The following is a 20276-nucleotide window of genomic DNA, read 5'->3' as shown; positions in this document are numbered from 1 at the left end:
TCTTTTGAAATTATCTTGTGTCTTTCTGTGGTGCCTTTGCACTCCATCAACTTTCTAGTCCGTTAGCCAGTGTACTACATGACCCTAATCTCTGATTCCTCTGTCCCTCTCACCACGACTGCTTTCTTTCACCTCAATGCTAACTCTTATTTTCTCCTATTCAAATAATACCATTATTACTGCAGCCTCCAAGGCGCTACAGTCAGGAGCTTCTGTGATGAATGTAGGAATTTCAGATATATTGTACTGTGGATGTTTGGTGCAGTAAGGGTTAAAAAGCCTGGGTTAGCGTGTGCATGGCTGCTGCAGTAATATTTTTAAAGTATCCTGGTTTGAAAGGTTTGGGGAGCCACCGGTGCAATTAAGGCATCATAAAATCTTGGGGCTAATGGAGTTTTGTTTGGATTAAGAGGGTTCCCTGTGGAGTTAATTAGATATCAGCTTGGCATTTTGCAGAAAAGCAGTTTTAGATTGGAAGCTGAGCACAGGTCAAGCACCTGCTCTCACTGCAGCTCAGTTAGAAGATAGTCTTTAGACAGATTAGCAGTTTCTTTCCAAGCAATTCAGAATTGTGTGGTCACAAGGGGAGCTAAAAAATCTGAGAAGCAGTTCTGAAGAAATACAGCCAGTGTTTCTCCATGGTTCTGACAGAATACAGGTGTTTCCTTTAAAGCAGTGTCAAAAGATCTTTCTTTCTCAAAGTAGAGTATCCAGACATCTCTGTACAACAGGTATCCCTGAGTGCTAACTGTATTTGAAAGTGGATTGAGAGCGGAGATGGTTTTGTTGCTTGAGTGCGAATAAAGATAGCAGTTACGGATTATTGTATCACTGTATTGATTAACATTGTTTAAGGGGTAATTGTAAGCTAGTTTTCTTGTGTGATGTTGAAGATGTTGAAGGGGCAGCACGGTAGCATTGTGGATAGCACAATTGCTTCACAGTTCCAGGGTCCCAGGTTCGATTCCGGCTTGGGTCACTGTCTGTGCGGAGTCTGCACATCCTCCCCGTGTGTGCGTGGGTTTCCTCCGGGTGCTCCGGTTTCCTCCCACAGTCTGAAGATGTGCAGGTTAGGCGGATTGGCCATGATAAATTGCCCTTAGTGTCCAAAATTGCCCTTAGTGTTGGGTGGGGTTACTGGGTTATGGGGATAGGGTGGAGGTGTTGACCTTGGGTAGGGTGCTCTTTCCAAGAGCCGGTACAGGCTCGATGGGCCGAATGGCCTCCTTCTGCACTGTAAATTCTATGATAATGATATTTTAATATGCTGTATTAGTAATAAAGTTTGTTTTAATATACCAGGGGCGGGATTCTCCGGCCCTCTGCGCCGGAATCGCGCCTGGTGCGGGGGCGGAGAATAGCCGTTCATGCCGGAAATCCGGCTCGACAGCGCTTTTGCGATTCTCCACGGATCCGCCAGTCCCCCGCACACGGCGCCGGTCGGGGGCCGTTGGAACAGGCCCCGCGGCGATTCTCCGCAGTCGACTGGCCGAACTCCCACCGGCATGGTTTACATGTGGTACCACCCAGCCGGAGCTGGGACCTGCAGCCGCGGTGGCGGTCCTGGTGAGGGTGGGGGGAATCTGACTCCGGGGAGCCCTCAGCGGTGGCCAGGCCTGCGATCAGGGTCCACCGATCAGCGGGCCATCACGATCTGGGAGGGACATACCTTACTCCGTCGGGGCCTGTTGTGTGGCTCCGCCATGTCGGTGGAGCCCGCGCCGAGATGGGCCGGCATGCGCATGCGCCAACCCGCTTGCGGCCGCGCGGTCTGTACAGCCGGCAGCCAGAGCTGCGGGACGAACGCCGGGGTCCTGCTAGCCCCCTGGAAAACGGAGAATCACCCCGGACTTTCGAGGAAAAAGTCCAGAGTGATTCTAGCCCGGGACTTAGTCCCGGGACTTAGTCCCCAAAAGGGAGAATCCTGTCCCAGATCCCTATTTTGCGTAACATCATTCCTGGAGCGAGGTATCCTTTCCTCGCTGACTTACTAAATTAAAATAAAATTATTGGGGTTTCTGTCCAGTATCCTAGCCACTATGGGGTCTGATCTGGGATCGTAATACTTCATTTTTCACCAGAACCCTACATAAATCGATTAGTTCTTTAATTTGTTTGCAGATCTTTTCATGACCTCCCCCTGTCTTGGCCCAGCAATCTTCTTCAGCCATATTTTCCTGCTGGCACCATTTGCTTCTCTTATACCTTTTGACTCTTGTTGCATCTTGTGTCCTTTGGTCATTGATAGCCACTCCTTCAGTCACATCTGGAATTTTCACCCACTCACATCCTTCTCTGCCATCAAAACACTTGGTGCCTTTACCTTTTTAGGTGTTATCATCCTAACTCATTTCCTTTTACACTTAGACGTGACATTTATTCTTTGCCTATTGCATTGCCAAGTGCCTTTTGACATTTCAGTGTAAGCTGCAAATTCTTCTGTTAATGTCCAATAAAAATGTAAATTTTGGATTATTTCCAAAGATTCTTAATACATTGGAATGGTGTAATTGTGCAAATACATTGCGAATTAAATTTTTTTTTACATGCTTAAAACAATTTCCTTTTGAGGTTATGGAGTAAATATGAGTAAAACGCTTGCCTCTTTTTCATCATCTCTTTCTCCCTTATTGGGATATTACCAGCCGCCATTCCCTGGTCAGATGAAAAGCTCCCTGGCTTCCACCAATGTTCCTTTTGAACTGGCGGCTACATACTGAGCATGGTTGACCTGGGGCGACTTTCCTTCAATTGTGATTTGGATGCAGACACTTTGTCAGAGCACTGTTCTGGTGAGGTGCGATGTGGAGGAGGGTCTTCTTTTTTTCAACGAAAATTAAATTGACTCAGTTTTCAGTTCGGATTAATGATCATAACTGATATGTTATGTGTCTTTTACAGATATTGACTGACCTTCTATATATTTTGTGCATTTCCTATATTTGTACCAAAGTGTTGTAAATAGATGTGATGCAGAATGCACCTCCATAATGTTCAAAAGTACAATTTCATTGTAAGGACCCACGGGAATCAAAAAAACATTCAAACCTTTCTGAAATTTGATGGAAGTTTTGAAATAGGATCCGTTCCTGTAAACAAATGGCCTTTGGGCACTTTGATCATGGCTGAAAGATGAAAACTATTCTGACTTTGAGAGATGGAGGGCAATAACAAGGTTACAATAAATCATTTAATGTCCCTCAAATCTATGAAAAGAACAAAACAAAATCAGAAAACTACTGTTTAATGGAAGCTCACAGATGTACTCACCTCACGCAGGGAGCCACGCAGGCTGATACATTTGTACACTGCATAAATGGGTACCATTGCCATTGAAGATATAGCAATACACCATCCAATTACATTGGCCCAGTCTGGAAAGACGTAATTGTCATATTCCGGTGGTTTAAATGTTGAAATGCTGACGACCACAACAAACTTCATGTAACAAGCCGGCAGGAAAGACAGAAACAGAAAAAGCAAATTTTAAGTACAGCCTAAAACAGCTTTTATACTTTGATACAGTGTTGATTAATGACTCAAACAAAAGTTCACATTAAAGTTACTCATTGCTGTAACTGGAGGTGATAATATTTAATATGAATTGTATTATGCTACAATAATGCTGAAATCCCCACCTCATTACATTTTTTTTATTGTTCATCGTGTTCTTTCGAAATAAAATTAATTGATGGAATCCACTTCGCACAATATCTGGTTATCTGTCTGGTAGAATGTGTACAAGGTTGCAACTTGCAGCTCCTGAAGTGCGATAACTGTCACGTCGGTAACATCAGTCATGTAGGATTAGGATCTAGCTGGTGCGTCATGCTTGGAGCTGGTCAGCTCTGCTTAAGGTGCATCAAGAGCCCATTAAGCAGCTGGTATACCTGAGAAGAGAATCATTCTGTGTTTGCCTGCAGATGGGCAGTACAAAGTAGGAAAAGAATGCGCGTTTATTTGATCTTTTCCTTAGGCCAATCTGCTTATCTGCTGTGTGCAGTTTAGCCTCAAAAGGTCTGTATCGTACTATCATTCTCCCCTCTACCCTTTCCCCAACCGAGGGGACTGCTGCCGTGAGAAACCCTACTCCTGCATATCTGTCAATTTCTTCGTGCACCATAAAGAAGGTGTTAGGAGCAACATTGAAGTGTTACGAGCTGCACTCATTAATGTGCAAGCAGTGTATATTTGGAGTAATGGTCCAGTGTTACGCTGATGGCCAAGTAGTTCCAATTGTGGAGTTGTTTATGTGGATACTGAAATCAGTGACTGTGTGTATCCAGATTGAAATTTCAATGGATATGCACTCAACTTTAATAATTGATTGAGGGAATATGTCTACTCTGTAATGAAAGCTCAGAGAGGTAATAGCACAATCAGTGTAAGAATAACACAGCCCAGCGACTGTCTCAATACAATTAATAGAGCATATATACAGCTTGTTACTTCATTCCTTGACCTCATGTTTCTCTATGACGAAAGTATTATGAAGCAAAATTTGATGAGACCTGGAAACGGTGGCGAGGATAGCTCAATGCATGTTGACTGACTGTATATCTGAGCAGGGGGCGCAGTATGGTGAGAGGCTAGCACGAGTTAAAGCTAGCCTGCACTGCTTAAAGCTAGTCTGCATCTCTTTGGTGCATTTTGACTGGAGCGGGTTGCAAAAGTGAGTTTGACCTTGAAAAGACACAAGAATGACACCTTCTGGCAAAGAGCGAGCTCCAAGTTTTCCCGATGCTGCTCTGGAGGTCTTGAGTGATATTCACGGGGGACCAGAGGCTCTCTTGACAAACTGTTAGAAGGCTACAGGACTAAAAAGCTATGGCAGGTAATGCCATGGGTCTAGCCCTGAGGGCATGAATGCAGTGTCAGAAGAAGTTCACGTGAGGGGTAAGGTCAGTGAATGAATCTTCAACACCATATCTCACAAACTACATCACCAGCCTCAGACACTGCTCAGTGATCCATATCCCCATTGTAAGGGTCCTTCCGGCTTATTCCCTTAATTCCCCATTCTTTTAATTTGCTGTTATCATTTTTGATCCATGGGTGATTAATATCTTTAAGGCAAACAGCAGAGAGGAGTAAGGAATCCAGAGATAAAGGAGGAAACATCTGCTAGTTTGAAAGGAGATCGCAAACTTTTCAACACCAGAGAGAGAGATGGGGTGCGATTCGGTTCAATTTATTGGCCAATGAATTGGCCAAAAAGCCTTACTCTGCCCAGTAACACGTGACGATTGGATCCTGTCTCACTGGGATGGTTCTCAGAGACCTTAGAGAGCAGTTGAGTCCTCGACACACAACGACAAGGACCTGCTCCCTCTCCCTCTCCAGAAAGGCTTTGAGTGCTGTATTTCTGAAGTGGAGGAGAACCTGAATGAATGGATCTACAGAGGATCCATTACAGGCTGCAAAAAAAGACAAGAACTTGCTCTATCTTTCTCTTTCTCCAGATAGGCTGTGAGTGTTGTATTCCTGATACTACAGAGAGACCTGAATGAATCTATGTGAGAACCTTGAACTGAAAGCAAAGTTTGTAGAGGAGAAAGGTGGTAGTAACAGCCGTCTGAAACTTATGATTTTTACCCCTATCCTCCTCTGTTTGTCTTGTGTGTGTGTGTAGAGGGTGGGGCAAGTTAATGTGGGGGGAATTATAAATTAGATAATAGTTAACTAGTTGTATTTACTGCATATTCCATTATAGTTCTGGTCATTAATAAAAAATTGTGTTTATTTGCAAACCTGGTGACTGTAATTATTGGGCAGCCAAGGACCAAAGACTTTGGTATTTTTTCTAAGAATTATTGATTAATTTACTTGTGTTGTGACTCCAGACCAAGTGGGGTTGGAATTGACCGTGCACTAGCTCAGGGTGTCGTAACACCATCACTCACCTACCTCCAATCTATATCACTCCTGAACATCTCAAATCCACATTTCACAGCTGTACACATTGCTAGCTATTCAACCATGACAAACATGTCACCCAAACATATTGCACCACACTCTCCTCTCTCTTGCAGAGCAACATTGCATATAACTGTTAGCAGCAGCACCTAAAGAGTGTAGAATGGGCATGGCAGCATGTCCTCACCCCAATGAAGGAGATGGTGTTCAGTATTATTGGAGAGGCCATGAATGTGGTCAGCATCAGGGCTGAAACCATGGAAGATGCTGGTACTTCTCATACTTAATCCTTCTTCTCACAGCCAATTCCAGATGGTGCAAGCATGCACCTCTTGTTTTGCCCCCACCACCCCCCACAACTCTGCTTTTGTTATTTCCCCCTTCAGAAAACCAGTTACTGTGACTTGGTATTGTAGTAGTAGAAGAGAAAGCGCTAGTAGAGCTGAAGAAGAAAAATCATCACTCGCACTCACACTCATGGCCACCAGCTCAGGTACTGAAACTGTCTGTATTTTAGGGGATAGTTTAGGCGCATGAACTGCATGTGGCAAAGCACCTGGGACAAGTGGGCTGCAGCCAGGGCAGGGAAGAGGATAGTGCGAGGATAACAGCTGTCAGATTGCTAGTGGGCGCGGTCACACGTGAGTTCTGCTGCAGAGGACTCAGACGAGGGTTTCAATGGGGACCGCATGATGAGGAAACACACTAAAATGTTTGGTGCAGTAACAGGCCTGTCAGATAGCTTGTGTGCAATGGGGCTTTTAATGACATAAAAGGTGGGGGGGGGCTTAAGTCAAGGGAAATTTAGAAAGTTAAAGAGAAAAAAACAGGCAATAGTGCAGGCTAATCATATGTGGGTAATGATTTTTAAAATTTAATTTCGAGTACCCAATTCCTTTTTTTTCAATTAAGGGGTAATTTAGCGTGGCCAATTCACCTACCCTGCACATCTTTTTCGGTTGTGGGGGTGAGACCCACGCAGTCACGGGGATAATGTGCAAACTCCATACTGACAGTGACCCGGGGATATGTGGATAATGATAAACAGAGTGTGATGGAAAGGGAAGATTGCACAAACATGGATGCATCAGCAAATATGGTCAGAATACAGAAAAATAGTAAAAAGACAAAATTATAGGCCCTTTATCTAAATGCACACAGTATTCGTAACAAGATAGATGAATTGATGGCACAAATAGAACTAAGTAGATATGATCTGACAGTCATTACAAGTTGCAAGGTGGCTGGGAACTGAGTATTCAATATTCTGATATTTCAGAAGTATAAGCAAAAAGAAAGGATATGGGGTAGATCAGTCAATAAAGGATGTGATTTGTGCAGGATGAGCAATGATCTTAGCTCAGAAGATTAAGATGAAGAATCAGTTTGGAGGAGATCATAACAAGGAAAGATGTAAAGGTGGGAGTATTCTATAGGCCCTCTACCTATAGCTAGACTGTGGTCTTGTAAGAAAACTGCTAGAACAATCATGGATGACTTTAATCTTAGTATAGATTGGACAAATCAAAATGCCAACGGTAGTCTTTAGGACCAATTCACAGAGCTTTTTGGGAAAGTGTTTGGGAACAATACATTGTGGAATCAAACAGGGAATAATCTATAATAAAAGCATAAAATGCTGGGTAAATTCAGCAGGTTTGGAAGCATTTGCGGAGAAATAAACAGAGTTAATATTTCAAGTCCATTAACATTAACTCTTTCTCTCTCCACAGATGCTGCCAGGCCTGCTGCTTTTATTCAACATTTTCTGTTTTTATTTCAGATTTCCAGCATCCACAGTATTTTGCTTTTATTTCAGGGAATAAGCTATTTTGGATCTGGAAATATGTAATGAGGTAGGGTTAATTAATTATCTAATTGTAAAACATCTTGTAGAGACCAGTGATCTTAACACAATAGAATGTTTCATTCTCCTCCTCCTCAACTTATTGGTTTACAGTTAGTGGGAAGGACTGCACTCTAATGATAGTGAGGTCATGAAGCATGCAACAAGTCAAATTTTGATGTACACTTTGCAGAGTACTGCAGAGCTCTTCCAGAGGGCTCCAGGCATTGTAAGCATTGTTTAAACACCCAGTGATCTGCTTGAGCACATTCTGTGTGATATTATAGCTTTCATTATACTCATGCTGCTCATATGTTCAAAAGGTGTGCACTAGAATAATCAGCCATGTGGTCAGTGGATAGCCCTTGACATCTAATATTCACCCTCTCATTTATTATGGTGGCTCAGATGAAGATGGCACAACAAAATTTACACAATTAAAGCACTGTAATTGCTGCCAGAACGCTGGTATTGACCCACAAAATAACTTAGTTATGCCAGCATGCCAACTAGACTTTGAAGGAATTGCTTCTGGGTGCAGGACAACTCAGGGTTGACATGAAGTACCTGTAAAGCAACATGTGTCAATGGTGTCTCAACCCTCAGGAAACCATGTGCTCACTCTGCCTGCTTCTAATGGGCAAGGCAGGATATAATGTATTCAGCATTCATGGAACACATTGCTATAGTCATTCTCACTGTACTGACAATGCTGATGTTGCCATAAACTGAGGCTACAGTTGTGACTGGAGTAACTGGCAGAGTTTAGTGAAGAGACCTTTAGTGAGGACTTCCTTAGTGAATTGTAAAAGTCTGGTTTAGAGGTAGAGTTCGGAGAATTGCTCCCTGAAGACTCTCAGAGGACATAGTCACCTGTGAAGAACTCTTTCCGCGCTCTCCTCCTCCTCTGAACTTCAGCAGCCTGTCCTGCTCTGTGTTGCATCGACTCATTCCCCCCGTCATGCTGTAGCCCAAGGAAGAGGGAAATTACTGCACCCAAGTCCGAGAGCAACTGGATCATTGCAGTCAGGACAATGCCCTTCAGCATCTGCCATGCTGTGGAGTTCAGCAAATGTAAGTAACTCTGGAAACCACCAAATATTTTTACAGACTTAGCAACAGCCAGTGGATATCAGTCAGTAACCAAATTGTAAGTAGTTGATGTTTCCTTTAAATATTACTGGTTATGGTGTTGGGGCAGGGAGGGGGTGTTCCTCTCTGCTGCTGGACAAATGTTCAGCTGTGCGAGATTAAGAAAGGATGGTAAACCGAATGACAAACTCTAAAATTGCAGCACTGAGTCAAATCAGCATTACAGCTGACTGTTCTTATGATCTACCTACTCTGCATATTTCCAGTGGTTGCTCCCTGCATGTGCACCAACATCCTCAACAAAAGAATGTCTGACATAGCCAGCAACAAAAGTGTGTGTACACTGGCAACACAACATGGCACCTGCAGAGCCGAGGAAATTTGTTCTACATATCCAAATTTTACAGCACACAAGTGCTGACGGAGTAGGAGTCTTGCTTGACAAGTGGTTCCATCTACCATTTAAGCCTAATTACCTACAAGTATCAGGATGATAGCATCTGAAACAGTGTTGAACAAAGATAGATTGAAAACTGTAAATGGAAAAAGACCATCTGTCAGTTTTTAAAATCCAATTATTTGAAGTTGAAACAATTTTTTAATTTGATCTTAATCAATATAAAAATGTTTGTCAATTTATAACGCAGCTGTCAGCAATTCAAGAAAGAACTAGAACAATCAAATGAAAAGGGTAGAATAAATTACATGCACAGCATGTACAGTAATTCTAACAAAAGCAAAGACAGACTGCATCCTTCACTGGGCTGAAATGGCAATTCTTGTAATGCTAGGATACCTATAAACAATTTCATAAACCTGTCTGCAGATAACATAATCTATGTTTATACTTCAGCTTTCAGAGTTGGGTAGATAATCAACAGCTTTTCTGGTCTCTCACAATGAAAACAAACTTGGATATAACCAATATAGTGATATAATAATTATATTACTGGACTAAGAATTCAAAAAGTTCGGCAAATAATAAAAAGCTGGTATTTGTAATCATGAAGCAGTCAGATTGATTTATTTGGATTTTTGGTGTGAAAATCAATTGGTTTCTTCATGTTCTTCAACTAAGGAAATTGGCTGTTCTTACCCGATTCCGCCTCTTTGTAATTCCAGTTCCACACCCACATGGTTGACTCTCAGTTTCCCTCTGAAATGAGCTAGAATGCCACACAGTTGTATCACCTTAGTCTCAGGGCGACGTCGATGGGTCATAAATGCTCAAGCTGCCAGCGATATCCACATCTTGAAATTAATTTTAATGCATTCATTTTGACTCACCAGAAGGAAACAGGGGCTGACAATCTTCCAGCACAGCCTCCAGTATAAGCCAGGTCTTTCCCCTGTCATTTTCTCAATATCATTGCTGAAACGATCAACTCCTAGAAAAGAAATTGGTGATCAATCTCTGCTGCAAAGATTGTTTTCTGTGGCAGTTTTGTCAGGTATTTCACAAACGTGTCCCATTCGGAGGGGAGAGAACACCAGCAAGTTGTATTTAAATAGCACTTCTAATGTAATTAATAAGCCCAAATGTGCTTCACAAGAGGGCAATAAAGAAATATTTGGCACTGAACAACATAAGAAGATATTAGGGCAGATGACCTGAAGGTTTGCCAAAGAGGTAGGTTTAAAGGAACGTCTTAAAAGGAGGTAATAGAGGTCGAGAGTCAGAGAAATTTAGGGAGGGGATGGCAGAGCTTAGGATAAAAGCAAATTACTGTGGATGCTGGAATCTGGAACAAAACAAGAAATACTGGACATTTTCAGCAGGTCTGACAGATCTGTGGAGAGGGAAGGGAGCTAACGTTTCGAGTCTGGATGGCTGTCAAAGCTGGAGCGCACTGGAAATAGGGTCAGATTTATACTGTTGGGGGGGAGTTGTGGAACAGTGGGGCTGGATAGAGGGCCTGCGATAGGGGGATATTGACAAAGATGTGGACAGAACGACAAAAAGAATGTAAATGGTGGTGATTAAGGCTAAGAAGGGTGCTGATAGTGGCACATAAAGAGATTAGAATGTGTGAATGGCAGAACAAAGGTGAGCAGTGTGTCAAAGGGCAACTAGGAACAGGGAACAGATGGCCCTAGTGGGGTGGGGGGAGGGGGAACACTGGTGAGGGAAAAATAGATCTATGGAAGAAATGAAGATAAATTGATAGAAATAAAAATGGGATGAAAGTGGAGGAGAGTTCACAGTCTGAAGTTGATGAATGCAAGGCTGGAAGGCTGTACTGTGCCTAATCGGAAGGTGAGGTGCTGTTCGTCCAGTTTGCACTGGGCTTCACTGGAATGTTGCAGCAGGCCAAGGACGGATATGTGGCCATGAGAGCAGGACAGTGAGTTGAAATGACAAGCAACAGGTCGAGGGCCTGCTTGCGGGCAGACCAAAGGTGTTCGGCAAAGCAGTCACCCAGTCTGCGTTTAGTCTCTCCGATGTAGAGTAAACCGCAGTAAATGCAATAGACCAGATTGAAGAAACTCTGCCTCACTTGAAACGAGTGTTTACGACCTTGGATGGTGAGCAGAGAGGAGATAAAGGGGCAGGTGTTACATCTTCTTTGACTGCGTGGGAAGGTGCGATGGGAAGAGGATGAGATGTTGGGGATGATGGAGGAACGGACCAGGATTTTCAGGAGGGAATGGTCCCTGCAAAATGCTAACAGGGGGAGTGAGGGAAAAACGTGTTTGGTGGTGGTATCATGCTGGAGTTGGCAGAACTTCTGGAGACTGATACTTTGAATGCGGAGGCTGGTGAGAAGTGAGGACAGGGGGGACCTATCCTGGTTCTGGGAGGGGGGGAAGGGGTGAGAGCAGTGGGGCAGGAGATGAGTCGGACCCAGTTGAGAGCCCTGTCGACTACAGTGGATGGGAAACCACGATTAAGGAAGAATGAAGACATGTCGGCAGCACCGTTTTGGAAACTGGCATCTTCGGAACAGATGCGACGGAGGCGAAGGAACTCTGAGAATGGGATGGAGTCCTTACGGGATGTGGTGTCTGAAGAGCTGTAGTCATAGAATCATAGAATTTACAGTGCAGTAGGAGGCCACTCAGCCCATCGAGTCTGCACCGGCCCTGGGAAAGAGCACCTTACTTAAGCCCATGCCTCCACCCTATCCCAGTAACCCCACCTAACGTTTTTTGGACACTAAGGGCAATTTAGCATGGCCAATCCACCTAACCTGCACATCTTTGGATTGTGGGAGGAAACCGGAGCACCTGGAGGAAACCCACACACACACGGGGTGAACGTGCAGACTCCACACAGACAGTGACAGTCCTGGAAACAATGGCTTGATACTTGGTGGTGGAGGAGATAGGAGGAAGTGTCTGAGAGGTGCCGTTCAACCAACTATCGAGACATCGCCATCTGGATCCACCCATTGTGAGCATATTCAGTATTTGGCAAATCTGCATATTGAAGTGAGTAGCTAATCTCACTCAAATATGCAGCTCACTTGGTCTACCCGAGGCATTGGGATCTAACCCCTTCGCCTCGGAGACCTTAGGTGAGCGCTGTACAGTACAGGTCCGCACAAATAGAGACCAGGCAAAACAGCACTTGGAGGGTGTCTCCGGGGGGAGGTCTCCCAGGGAATTGGAGGCCCCCAGGTGATTGTCCTCCAGACAGAGTGGCACCCTGGCCCTGCTAGTGCCAGCCAGGCACCTTGGCACTGCCAGGTTAGCAGTGCCACCTGGGTTCCAGAGTGACACTGCGAAGGTGCCCAGCTGGCACTGCCAGGCTGGCATTGTTCCCACATTGGGAATCAGGCCTGGGGGTAACTTGCCCATGTGAGGCAGGGGGCTGGGTGCCCAAGGACCCCCTAATAGGCGAGTTGGGGCTTTGGGAGGTCACCGGGTGGGTTGAGAATCGTAACGCCATTGTAATGCGAGATATCCAGGATGCTGCCACCACTGATGCACCTCGGACAGATTCGAGGTCGCTGACATCTTCGAGGAACCAGAAAGAATCCAGGGTTGGCTCCTCGACGACAAACGGTATCCACAATCGACCTGGCTGATGATGTCTTGGCATCTTGAAGATGTGGTTTTTATGCCTTGACAGATCTGGTGGTGCACTCGTCAAAGAGTTTCCTGGATTATCAACATCTGCTGAATGTTGCACAATGCGGTGGTGCAAAGTGGGGAGAACTTGCCAGATGCACACATGGGGGAGCTGTACATCTCCTCCGATGAGGAAGACATTGAAAGGGATGAGGTTGAAGAGTTCACCGAAGACAAAGCTGCAGGGAAAGAGGCTAAACCATGAACCAGACAAGGCAGGTGTGCATTTAAGGCCCTCCTAGCCACCAAATATCAAGATGAGGAATATGAGCAGCAGCCTGCATCTGCTTGGACATGTTCCTCTCTCATGGTCCAGCGTTGCTAACCCTATATGTGCAACCATGCTTTGGAGAGCGAGCTCTCAACCATTCTGCCAATTATTGTCCTGGTCCTTTGAAGGATGATGAAAGCTCGGTAACATGTTTCCTTGTTGAGAGGAGGTTCATCTTGGACGAGGGTGTTTCAGCATCACAGGCCAGAAGGCAGACCCTCTTGTTATGTCTCTGCAGCACCGCAGTTGCCATGTAAGTCATAGAAGCAGGAGCTGTTCACAATCCTCAGAGCGCATGTAGCTGTGTGCCTTCAGTCTGACAAAGCTTCTCAAGGAGATCCATCTGCCAAAAAGGACAATGCATTCTTTGTCTCCTCAATGAGAGGTTACAGTTGGGCTAAGGCAAGAGGGGGTGTTATGCCAATCAAATTCAATTTTGACATCTTGTGATCCCTTGTACCCCCTTCTCCTCCATGACGTTGGCATCTGTCACTCTAGGATTCCAGGCGTTCATTCATCCTGACATTTCCATGGATCTAGAACACTTTAGGTTCACAAAGTTCACAGCCAGTCCACCCTCATGGCTATACTTGGCCCTTGCCAATTGCAAAATGCAAACACAGCATGAACCACTCAAGATAACATTTGTTTGAGAATAAAGTGCACTTCTCAGATTAATTACTATCTGGGTTGCTCTAAATTGGTACCTTCAAAAACGTCAGAAGCTACTAACTGTGCTTACAGAGCATGCTCCAAGGCTCCTTTGATCACACCAGATGACCATTTGCATTTATCTTCAGTGATCTCAGGGCCGGCATGGGGAGGAGAGGCTACACAAATTGAGAGACTTAGTTCTGCATCCCTACATTGAGACAAGGCCCCTTGTGGCCGAAATACAGACACTGCAAAGTTAGAAATGCAGAAGGTTGAAGGCTGGAGCACCATCAAAATGAAGTGCCTTCGAGGCAGGTCAGAAATCCAGCATTTAAATGTGGAAAGGTGCTCCGATTGTCGTTGAGCTTATCAATTGAGCACTGCGAGAGTCGGATACATGCAAGGGTATGAGTAAGATTTCATAGACAGGAAATCCTGCCAGATGACAGTAAATAAATATGGGGCGGGATTCTCCGTTGCCCGACACCGATATTGTAATCGGCGATCGGGCGGAGAATCCCTCCGACACCCAAATCGGGTGCGGTGCCGGTTTGACACCAGTTTTCGAGTCTCCGCCCCCTCCGAAATGGCATCACCACGTCGTGGGCTGCACGCTGTTGTAACGTCATTGGCGTGTCATCGGCAGGCCCTCCCATGATGCTCCGCCCCCGATGGGCCGAGTTCCTGGCCACACGGTTGACGCTTCCACGAGGGCTGGGAGTACTGGTGGGGATGGGGTCGCATTTTGCGGGTCAGGCCTGCGCATGTCTGACGGCATGTTGTGCGACACGACCACTGCAGGTCATCGGCGTGGACATGTGCAGCCAGGGACCCGGCCATCCTCCGGCCGTTTTCGGCGTGGGAGCCGGGAGTTTCACCCAGCGCCGCTGCTAGCCCTTCACTGGTCCCGGAATCGGTGAGGGTTCAGTGCCGATTTTGGCATCATAAAACGGCCGCAAATTCTCTGTTTCAGCTGGCACTTAGCCGCTGAAACGGAGAATCCAGCCGGAGTGTGAGGATCTATGACCCATCTCCATGTGTTTAACACATGTCTCAATGGACACATGACTTTCACCTTACAATAATGCAGGTGAGGCTTAAACAGACAAGAATGAAGAATACATCAAGCAGCCCATCATGTGAATACATCTCTTTGCACAAACAGACTTGGCATTAAGGACGAGGCATCAGTGATGTTGGAAATGACGTGAGTATTCACTCACACTGTGGTGGTGTGGAAGCTGACAACTTCAACCGGAGGAAATGGATTTATCATCTGCAAATGGAACTTAGGCCCAATGTGGCAAACCTAATGGACAACACACGGCTGATCACAAAGAGGAGACATGCACACAAGTTGTGAAATGGGTGGTATTCTAACAACATTGGCACAAAATATACGTGTTTAACACCCATGCCACCATTGTGCTCCTAATATTTTTAAATTTTCCTAACCTCACCTCCATGTCTTAATGTATTCTTGACATCCACAGCAGAGGCGAAGGCAGCCTGCTGGCTCTTATACCCTGTTGCCTGTGATAACTTTGTGGGCCGGCAAGGTGGCACAGTGGATAGCACTGCTGCCTCACAGTGTCAGGAACCCCGGTTAGATTCCCGCCTTGGGTGACTGTCTGTGTGGAGTTTGCACGTTCTTCCAGTGTCTGCATGGCTTTCCTTCGGGTGCTCCAGTTTCCTCTCACAGTCCAAAGATGTGCAGGTTAGGTGATTGGCCTAGCTAGATTGTTGCTTAGGGTCCAAAGTTGGGCAAGGGCAGGGGAGTGGGCCTAGGTAGAGAGCCTCCTTCTGCACTGTAGGGATTCTATGGATCCTTTGGGTATCTTCTGGAGGGCCAAGAATTGGATGGCCGTGGCCGACTTTGGGTCTCCTGCTGAGGAGCAGGTTCACCCTCCTCAGGCTGTGGAGCTGGAGCTGACGGGGTCACAGGAAGCGGGGATTAGGATCGGCTGGAGTCTCCTTGAATCACCTGGGTGGATAGCTTTGGGGTGCCCAGCTAATGGTCCTCCTTTCTATGGGTGGCTGAGGGTCCATGGCTGACTCCTTTCAGGGAAGGGGAAGCTAGAATGAGACTGAGTTGCCCTGCCGCTCCCTTTATAGCCAATGATGGATGCCATCAATGACGATAGAGTGCTGCTCCTGTAACAGTGAAGAAGCTTTGTCCTGGACCAAGGTGTCCATGGCAGCTGCCATCCTACCAGTATTGAAATGCCGGTGCTTTCACCTCAGACTTAACACAGATGAATTCCACATCATTTGTTGCAATCTGTGCAAAGCAGCTGACAATCCTTCCTGGCATTTACTTGACTATCGCTGAAGTTCCACGAACTGAGTTAGAATTGAGTCCGGAGGCTTGTAATCAGACTTGGACTCAGCAGAATCAGAGCCTCCAGCAGTCCTTCGAGCTCCAGATGTCCCTGCCTCCACCTGCTGTGAACCAGAAGGTGTGTTGTGTTCACCAGATTGTGACCGCGAGACTGCTCGAGAACAAAGTCTTGGTGAAGTGTGTGCCTCTGCGCTGTGATGGGTCTCAATGCTGCTCTCTTCTTCTTCTACCTCCAAGTGTGTTCAGGTCTGGAGATGAGGGCCTGACTGGATGATGTCCACAGACATTTCCAGAGATTCCTTTGAGAGCCAAGATTACTTAAGCATGGCAGGAGACTGGAAGATAGCAGAATGGACTCAGATGAGCTGGTGACGGGTCCTCAGTCGGGTTGGTGCTGCCCATCTTGCCATTGCCACATGCACAATCCCTCTCCTCTCTGACCAGTGCGATAGCACTTTAGGCACAGAAAGTGGCCCTCCAGCCCATCGTGTCTGTGGCCGCCATCTCGAGTGAGGGCCTTAATTCCAGATGCTCCACCCCCACTCTGGGACCTCTCTCTCCTAATGTGTGCGAGCTTGTCATGCGTGTAGACAAATGGAGAGATTGTGAGAAGGACACATATTAAGGCAGGTGATAAGGTTGCCTGCCTTGTGTGCATGGTGAGTGGAGCAGCGGACGGGATGAGGATGCCATGACTTCAGGGCACGAGGCCAGATGGAAATGCAATGCTATGTGTGACAGAGTGAGTGATGATATCCTTTCAGCTGGCAATGTGTGAGATCTCTATGGAGTGTCATCTTGCTAAGTTCTGATGGGCTTGTGAATGTGTGAGTTGAAGCTGATGAGATGGTTGTCTTACCTTGCCAGGACGAATGAGATCATTCATCATTTCCCTGCAATGGACTGCCGACCTCTTCTGCGCCATGTTTGCATTGACCACCAAAGCCATCGCCTCCCAAGCTGGAGTGGTGGCATTGATGGACCTCCTTCGACCATCACTGGGGTAGAGGACATTCCATCCGGGCTCAACAGTGTCCAGCACATGGCCCAACATCACTGAGCTTGCTAACCGCACTCTCCTTGCATTTTCCATGGAGCTACTTTGGCCTGGAGACATTGAGGCTGCGCTTTAAATATAGTGCCCAGAGGAAAGGACAGCCACGGTCACAGCAAGGCGGGTAAATGAGAGGCCACCTGCCCACAATCCGGTCTGCTTTCGGTTTTTACATCGGATAATACAGCATGAAAGCACACCACTGTGCTCGGCAGAGAAACGCTGTTCTTCCTGCATGCCACCACACTTAGAGCACAGATGGGAAAATCCCACCAGAGGTTGTGCTAGGTGTCTTCGCTCATGTGGAAACATGATTTTAAATACATTCGAACATCTGAACATGCAAATGAAGAGGCAGAGTATATCATTGCCCCCTCGTGCCTGATCTGCCATTTGATAAGATCACGGTTGATCTGATTGTGGGCTGTACCTTCCTATCTACCCCCGATACCCCTTGGCTCTCATGTCAGTCAGAAGTCTAACTCAGCCTTCGGGGTATTTAATGGCCCGGCCCCCACTGCTCTCTGGGGAAGGACTTTCCACAGACTAACAATGCTCTAAGAGAAAGCAAATAAAAATTCTCCTCATCTGCGTCTTAACTAAATCCTAAACTTGTACCCCTGCTCTAGTCTCGCTCACAAGAAGATACATCCTTTTAGCATCCACTCTGTCAAGTCCCCCTCAGGATCTGATATGTTTCAATAAGATGGCCTCTTATTCTTTTAAACTTCAATGGATACAGATCCAACCTGTAGCCTTTCCTCATAAGACAACCCCTTAATCCCAGGAATCAGTCGAATAAACCTTCTCTGTACGTCCAATACAGTTATATCCTTTCTTAATTAATGTTAATAATCTTTTATTGTCACAAGTAGGCTTACATTAACACTGAAATGAAGTTACTGTGAAAAGTCCCAAGCCGCCACATTCCGGGCGCCTGTTCAGGAACACAGAGGAAGAGTTCAGAATGTCCAAATTACCGAACAGCACGTCTTTCGGAACTTGTGGGAGGAAACCGGAGCGCCCGGAGAAAACCCACGCAAACACAGGGAAGATGTGCAGACTCCACACATACAGTGACCCAAGCCGGGAATCGAACCTGGGACCCTGGAGCTGTGTAGCAACAGTGTTACCCACCATGCCACCGTGCCACCCAGGAGACCAGGAGAAATAAGGAGATCAAAACTGCACAGTATCGTAGAATCCCTACATTGCAGAAGGATGCCATTCCGGAAGTCTGCACCGACCTTCTGAATGAGCACCTTAACCAGGCTCCTGCCCTCTCCCTGCAACCCTGTAACCCCACTTAACTCGCACATCCCTGGTCACTAAGGGACAATTCAGCAGCGCCAATCCACCTAACCTGCACATCTTTATACTGTGGGAGGAAACCGGAGCACCCGGATGAAAACCCACGCAGACATGAGGAAAATGTGCAAACTCCAGACAAGACCAGAATTGAACCGGGGTCCCTGGAGCTGTGAGGCAGCAGTGCTAACCACTGTGCCACCGTGCCACCCAAAAGTTGGGAAATGTCAATTGCAGAAGGGTCTTGCAGACATTGTGAGGCTTGCAGTGAAAAAGGGAATGTCAGGACTAGGAAATTAAAAAGGGATCAGCAATTATCAGGATTAAACAAGGCAAGGAAACACACTCCTTAAGTCTGGCACCTTAGACCACTTGGCCATTCTAACAAGTTACTCCAGAAGGACTCCAGAAGTTGTCTCATCGAGGTGGAGTCTCAGGCGGCGCATGCTGCCTGGCATCCCTTTGAGGGGCACTCAAGTCCGGTAAGCCCTCAGTCTCCTTCGTCTTCGACTTTGAGCCCACTGTTCAGACTGCACTGTGGCCGGCCCTTGAAGCTGCCCTGTGCTTCCCTGGTCTCCTGGAATTGGGTTCTCCCTGGGCACTGCCTCTCGCGGCTGCTGGAGTCTGTGCTCCTCCAGCGCAGTTTTTAGTAAAATCACCAGCTCCACTGACTGCATCCCGAGATATCTCAGAACTCTGGGAGTGATGAGAGAGTGAGAGACAGACAGACAGTTTTGTGTTCCAGCTAATTCTTGATAGCACAAGGGATGAATCAAATTGGCTAAATGTTGGTTTCTGTGATGGTAGGGGCCTTTGGAGAAGGTCACGATGGATTAATCACTCATCATTTCTGGCTGAAGAAGGTTGAAAATGCTCCAGTTTGTCTTTTGCACTCACATGCTGGGCTTCATCAACATTGAGGTTGGGGATATTTATGGCACCTCCTCCTCTTGTTAGTTGTTTTATTGTCTGCCACCATTCCTGACTGGATGGAGCAGGACTGCAGATTTTAGTTCTGACCCACTTGATCTGCGATTGCTTAGTTGTGCCTCCTGCTGCTTATCCTGCACGTGGTCTTGTGTTATAGCTTCACCAGGTGGCATCTCCTTTTTAACTGTGCCTGGTACTGTCAGTTTCTAAGGGGCAGACAGCTTATTCAAATAAAGGTATCAACAAGTACAGTAAGGAATCCATCCAAGACATCAAATCATTCCCTGCCCAAACTGCACACAGTGATTATCTGTCTGTCTATAGCTGAAGGAATCCATAAATTCTGCAATTGGCCATCATATGCTGCTTATCCTACTTGTTGAACTACTTTTAAACTATATGGCTTCTTCAGCAACCACAGCTGTAATAGCCCAATGATACAAGGACTTCTAACTGGGTGTCAGTGAAAGGGCTGCAGAAAAAGAGGCATTTTTGTCAATGGTTTTTTAATGTAGAACTTCACATGTGATTTGCTGTTCCGCTATGTTGACTGCTGATTGTCCTTTAGCCTAGTCAATGTAATATCAGACTCCTATTTAACAAAGAATGGCAGGCAGCTGTCAATAAACTATAACTGCCCTATATTGTAACACTTACATTATCAAAGAAAAATGATACTAATTCACACAAATTTCTGCTAAATAGTTAAATAAAAAGCTTGCTAACGTTTCGAGCCTGGATAACTCATCATCCAGACTCGAACTGTTAGCTCCCTTCTCTCTTCACTGAC

The 20276-nt window shown here is 46.0% G+C and overlaps 1 protein-coding gene across 1 annotated transcript in view; it reads right to left on the bottom strand.

Annotated features, from left to right (window-relative positions):
* Nucleotides 1-20276, bottom strand: part of slc6a3 (solute carrier family 6 member 3) — a 145996-nt gene that overhangs the window by 21403 nt on the left and 104317 nt on the right. The window contains exons 13-14 of the mRNA XM_072509504.1: nucleotides 10142-10242; nucleotides 3271-3438 (exon numbers count right to left, since the gene is read on the bottom strand). Of these exons, the coding sequence (XP_072365605.1) occupies nucleotides 3271-3438; nucleotides 10142-10242 (269 nt within the window). The remainder of the gene's footprint in view (nucleotides 1-3270; nucleotides 3439-10141; nucleotides 10243-20276) is intronic.

The sequence above is a fragment of the Scyliorhinus torazame genome, chromosome 6 (genome assembly GCF_047496885.1).
Source record: "Scyliorhinus torazame isolate Kashiwa2021f chromosome 6, sScyTor2.1, whole genome shotgun sequence".
Classification (NCBI taxonomy): Eukaryota; Metazoa; Chordata; class Chondrichthyes; order Carcharhiniformes; family Scyliorhinidae; genus Scyliorhinus; species Scyliorhinus torazame.
Note: the sequence above shows the minus strand (reverse complement) of the source record. Positions and strands in the feature narration are given on the sequence as shown.